Genomic DNA, 6,059 nt, shown 5'->3' with positions numbered 1-6,059 from the left:
CAATATATCATTGGAGGTCCTAGCGAGTGCAATCTGGCAAGAGAAAGATATAAAATGCATCCAAATAGGAAATGAAGAAGTCAAACTGTCACTATTTGCGGATGACATAATTCTCTATATAGAAAACCCTAAAGACTCCACAAGAACACTACTAGAAACAATAAGCAAATACAGTAAAGTTTCTGGATACAAAATTAATGTTCAAAAATCCACAGTGTTACTATACTCTAATAACGAATTGTCAGAAAAAGAAGTGGAAACAATAATTCCTTTTGCAATTGCAACTAAAAGAACAAAATACCTAGGAAAAAATTTAACAAACATGTGAAGGACATATATGATGAAAACTATAAGACCTTATTAAAAGAAACTGAAGAAGACACAAAGAAATAGACAGATATTCCAAGTTCTTGGATTGGAAGAATTAAGATAGTTAAAATGACCATATTACCTTAGGCATTATACAGATTTAATGCAATCTCCATCGAAATCCCATCAGTATCTTTTTAAATAAACAGAACAAAAATCATCGGATTTATATGGAAGCACAAAAGACCTCGAATTGCCAAATCCATCCTGAGAAAAGAACAAGGCTGGAGGTATCACTCTGCCAACTTCAAGTTATACTACAAAGCGATAATAATCAAAATGGCATGTATTGGCAGAAAAACAGATACACAGACCACTAGAATAGAATCGAGAGTCCAGAAGTAAATTCATATATATATATGCAAATAATTTTCAACAAAAGAGCCAAAAACATACAATGGAGAAAGGAAAACCTCTTCAATAAATGGTGGTGGAAAAACTGGAAAGCCACCTGCAAAAGAATGAAACTAGACTGCTGTCTATCACCACACCAAAATTAACTCAAAAAGGATTAAGGACCTGAATATAAGACCTAAAACAATAAATTGCATAGAAGAAAACTTAGGAACTAAACACGCAATGCAATATATATATGCCTCACTGCTAAATTGTACACCTGAAATTTACTGGGTTTCGTTAACCAATGTCTCTGTAAAAAACGAACAAACAAACAAACAAGAAAACCTGTAAAGAAAAGAAAATAGCAAAGAGTAGCAGAGATGCTTATGGCTGGCAGGGTCGCTGATACACAACTGACACATCACTTCAGTTCGAGTTGGGTTTAGCCATAAATGATTTTGGTGCTAAATTTAAGAGAAAAAAATCTTTCAGTTTTTAAACTTATTTCAGTTTTTAAGCTCTATTGAGGTATAACTGATAAATAAAAGTTGTATTATATTTAAATTAACTAATTAATTAATTAATTGATTAATTACAGGGGCTCAATGGCAGATTTGAGCAGGCAGAAGAAAGGGTCATTTAACTTGAAGACAAAGCAATCAAAATTGTCCAGTCCACTGAGCAGAAAGAAAAAAGAATGAAGAAAAATGAACAGAACCTGAGGAACCTGAGGGATATCATCAAACATACCCACCAATTCATTAGTGAAGTGACAATAAATAAAAAGAAATAGAAAAAATATTTGAAGAAATAATGACCAAAAACATCCCAAACTTGATGAAAGACATAAGTGTACACATTCCAGAAACTCAACAAACTCCAAGGAGGATATAAACTCAAAGAGATCCACGCTAAGGCACATTATAATCACACCATCAAAAGCCAAATACAAAGAATCTTAAAAGCAGTAAGAGAGAAGCAACTTGTCACTTGCAAGGGAGCCTCAATAATATTAACAGCTGATTTCTCAAAAGAAATCATGGCAGCCAGAGGGTAAAGGAATGACATATTTAGAGTGCTGAAAGAAAAATAATTATCAACTAAAAATTCTATATCTGCAAAAAAAAAAAAAAAAATTCTTTAAGAATGAAGGAGAAATTAAGATACTCCCAGATAAACAAAAGCTAAGGGTATACACTAAGGGTAGGGCACTAGTAGACCTGCCCTACAAGAAATGCTAAGGGGAGTTCTTCAGGCTGAAATGAAATGAAACTAGATAGTAACTTGAAGCCATATGAAGAAATAAAGATATTGGTAAAGGTTACTATACAGGTAAATATAAAAGTCAGTATTACTGTACTTTTGGTTTGTAACTCCTTTTTTCCTATATAATTTAAAGACAAATGCATTAAACAGTAATTATAAATCCATAACAATAACAATATGAAGGGGAAAGGATAAGTATATAGGAACAGAGTTTTTGTATACTATTGAAACTAAAGTTAGTATTATTCAAACTAGGTTATTACTTTAAGATGTTAATTGTAATCCCAAGGTAACCATTAAAAAAAAATACTTTAAAATATATGGAAAAGGAGAGCATCAAAATGTTACACTACAAAAACATCAATGAAATTTTTTAAAAGGCAGGAACTAAGAAAAACATATAAGACAAAGAAAACAAATAAGAGTAAATGGCAGAAGTTAAGTCTTATCAGTAATTACTTTAAATGTAAATGAATTAAATGCTCCAATTTAAAAGGCAGAAATTGACAGAATGGAGTTAAAAAAACATATAATCCATCTATATATTTTCTACAAGAGACTCATTTTAAATACAGAGACACAAACAGGTTGAAAGTAAAAAGATGAAAAATGACAGTCCATGCAAATAGTAACCAAAAGAGAGCTGGGGGTGGAGATGGGGAAGGCTATATTATTATCAGACAAAATAGATTTTAATTGTTATATCAAGAAGATATAACAATTATAAACGTAATATGTACCTAACAGAGCCTCAAAACTTATGAAGAAAAAATTGACAGAATTGAAGGGAGAAACAGACAGTTCTACAACAAGAGTTGTAGACTTCAATATCCCACTTTCAATAATGGATAGAACAATAAGGAAATAGAGGACTTGAACGACACCAAAGCCAGGCACTATTCTGGGAGTCAACAACAGACAAAAAATCCATTCCCTTAGGGACCTTACAATAAATAAACAAGAATTTAAAAGAATACTGTGTAGTATATTAGGAGAAAAATTAAACATGAAACAGGGATTGTCAGAGGTTGCAAATTTTACTCAGTGGGGTTGGGTAAGACCTTACTAAGAAAATGGCATCTGAATAAAGAGTAAAGAGTAGTTCTACTTACCCTCAATCACCATTTATTATAGTACTTCAAAAATGTGTGTTACTAGACAAACTCCCCATCTAGCTGGTGGATCTGATCTCCTTGTTGGTGGGGACTATCTCCAGCTCCTAGCACAAAGCTTACAGAAGGGCTGTTCAATGGGCTTACTGAACACACAAATATATAGACACACCTAGCACTGGTTCACGGGGTTACAGCAGCTTATAAATTGCTACTCAATCATTTACTAACATCTTTACCCTTGGCCTGCCATAACAAATTAGTTTTCATGTGGTCAGTCCTCCAAGTCAATGAGCTAGGAGAAAGGAGTGTTTGCTCACTAATCCAGAAATTGGGTATCTCCTTAAGTCAACCATTAACAAGGCAAAAAGTCTCTCGGAATGACTTGTTCTCAGAAACTCATTAATTTGCCCTTAACTCACATTTTACACATAGAAACAGAGGCCCATTAAGAGTCAAAATTCTAGTTAGACATGGGAGTGACTCCTGAAAGGTCACTCTGGCTCAGACCTACTTCTAACCAGGAAAAAAAACTGAGGAACCCTCTGCCTCCTGACCTGCACCAAGCTCATTTCCAGCTGCAGGGCATCTCTCTCTCTCCGAGCTGTATCCAGCTCTCCTTCCAACCGCCGCACCTCAGACTGCATCAATGCCAGCTGTTGCTGGGCCTCTCGGGCTGCCTGGGCCTCCCTCTGTGTGTTTCTCTGAGAAAAAAAAAATCAAACTGAAGTACAAACCTAATTTCCTGTCTCCTGGTTACCTCTGTTCCCAATTCACCCCCCTATACCCTAAAACCCAAGCTTCCTTTCTCTCTCTTTACATTTGACCTGGTTCCTCATTTGTTTAATCTCACTCTTTGCCCTTCCATGTATTTGATGCCCCAAGCCTTTCCAGCTGGCCCTACACTCTCAATCTTACCTTCCACATAAAGTTCGTCACTCTCTATCCCAGTTCCCCTACACCCTATATCCTGTCATCCCATTTCATTCAATTATTTTGCCCTTCATCTGTTCCCCATTCCTCACCTCCGCTTTTACCTTTTCCCTTTCCAACTGAGCCTGGCCCTCCTCCTGCAGTGCCTGGTAGCGTTCCTTAAGCTGGCGCTCTTGCTGGGCCCAGGTCTGCCGTTCTTCCTCTAGGGCAACCTGAAGTGTCTCAAACTGTCGATGCTCACTGAGTTGCCCAGCACGAGCCTCATCCAGTTCTTCCTGCAGGGCCTGGCACCGCTGTTGTTCTAGCTCCAATCTCAAAGTCAGAGCTTGCCTTTCCTCTTCCTATAGCCCCAGAAGAAAACCAATATCCTTAGCATGCCTTAAAGAGACCAGTAATTTGTCCCTTCACTCCCATACAATGTGCCCACTGAGAATTATGTCCATTAAAAATAAAATAGTTGACAAGCCCACAGGATTATAATATAGTAGGTAAGAGCTTCTGTTCCAGAAATAGGTAGAATCTAGATTCAAATCTCAGTTTTGAATCCCAGCTGTCATTTACTGTGTGTTCTTTGGTACACACTCTTAACTGTGAAATGGGCAGGAATAATATTAGGGTCTACCTTGTGAGGATTAAAGTAAAAAGTATATTTAAAGCATATAGCACAGTGTCTGGCACATAGTAAGTACTCAATATACAATAAGTATCACCATTATCATCAAAAGACATTCCATCAAGACTAGAAAATCCAGCCTACCACCATGTATTAGCCAACCGGCAACCATCATCAACACTCTCAGACGTAGGCTGTTAAAAGTACCAGCATGCATGTAGCGAGTATGCGTCATGCATGCATCAAGTTCCAAACCTGGCTACTAATTCATATGGGTAATCACTTTACCATTTCAGCAATAAGAAACTTGAAAGAGTCTCATCTCAGATCTTTTTTGGCTATGCCCTAGACCAAGGTTCCCAAACCTGGCTAAACAAAATCGCCCAGGAAATTTCTGAAAATATTTAGGTTCCCTAACCCCACCATATATCTACTGAATCAAAACCTCTGGGTATGGGTCCCAGAAATCTATATTTTAAAATAATTCCCCAGATAATTTTAATGAGGATATAATTTGCAGAGTCTCTCAAATTAACTTGGTGGCAGAGCCCTTTTTGTAGAGTAGTATCTAGCAGAACTAATGTTCTAGGGAACACATTTTGGGTTCCTTGTGCAACTAAAATTATGAACTCCCACAATTGACCAATAACCCATAGCCCTCTAGAAGTAATTAACATAACAGCCTATATTGGAATTAACCCAGCCCAACATTCTCACCAGTGTCTCTCTTTCCTGTTGATGTAGTCTGGCGCCTTCCTGCTCATGATTCAGAGCCTCCATGGCCTCAGAAAGGCTTTGTTCCAGGCGAGTTACTGTCTTTCAGGGAGAGGAGTACATAGGACAGAGGAACTGAGGGGGGAATCTTTGTATGTTATACTTTAAAAAGCATTAATAATGTAAACTTTAAGAGTTGACTAAATGACTTAGGGGCCAAAGAGAATACTACATGGTGTGGGGAAAACTGGGAAGACAGCAATGATCCAAGTTTGACAGCAGAAACAGTGAAGGAAGAGAAAAGAGGGGAGAACTGTCAGGCTGGCTACTGCAGACTGAGGTCAATTTATTAGAAACCCTAATTCCAGAGCTATTTCTACCCGCTTCCATCTAGCAATCTGTGACTTAGGTTCGAATACCATATGATCCAGGATGCCCACCTCTTGCTGCTTGCTTCTAGTGAGTTCAGCTGCCTGGCGTTCCTCTTGGAGTCCCCGAAGCACCTCTGTGCGCTCAGCTTCATGCCTGTTCCAGCCCTCCACCACACGGGCAAGGGTCTCAGGAGAGGAAAAGTCAGATGGAATTTCAAAATAATATTTCTGCCCTCTTTCTGCCCATTGCAGGGTCAATAGCCACCTTTGCTTAGTAGTTGGTAAACCCATCCCTTACTCCCGCTTTTAAAACAAAGTGATGTTGGTTGACCACCTCTATTT

General features: G+C 37.7%; 1 protein-coding gene across 2 annotated transcripts in view; it reads right to left on the bottom strand.

Annotated features, from left to right (window-relative positions):
• CNTROB (centrobin, centriole duplication and spindle assembly protein) overlaps positions 1-6,053 on the bottom strand; it is a 22,629-nt gene extending 16,576 nt beyond the window's left edge. The window contains exons 1-4 of one of the 2 annotated variants that reach the window (XM_023529912.1): positions 5,787-6,053; positions 5,350-5,448; positions 4,112-4,360; positions 3,644-3,790 (exon numbers count right to left, since the gene is read on the bottom strand). In XM_023529912.1, the coding sequence (XP_023385680.1) occupies positions 3,644-3,790; positions 4,112-4,360; positions 5,350-5,448; positions 5,787-6,008 (717 nt within the window). In that variant the 5' untranslated portion in view covers positions 6,009-6,053. The remainder of the gene's footprint in view (positions 1-3,643; positions 3,791-4,111; positions 4,361-5,349; positions 5,449-5,786) is intronic. The other variant, XM_023529913.1, reaches the window with a different exon arrangement.
• Positions 6,054-6,059: the final 6 nt, after the last annotated feature.

Source organism: Pteropus vampyrus, unplaced genomic scaffold (assembly GCF_000151845.1).
Source record: "Pteropus vampyrus isolate Shadow unplaced genomic scaffold, Pvam_2.0 Scaffold44, whole genome shotgun sequence".
Lineage (NCBI taxonomy): Eukaryota > Metazoa > Chordata > Mammalia > Chiroptera > Pteropodidae > Pteropus > Pteropus vampyrus.
Note: the sequence above shows the minus strand (reverse complement) of the source record. Positions and strands in the feature narration are given on the sequence as shown.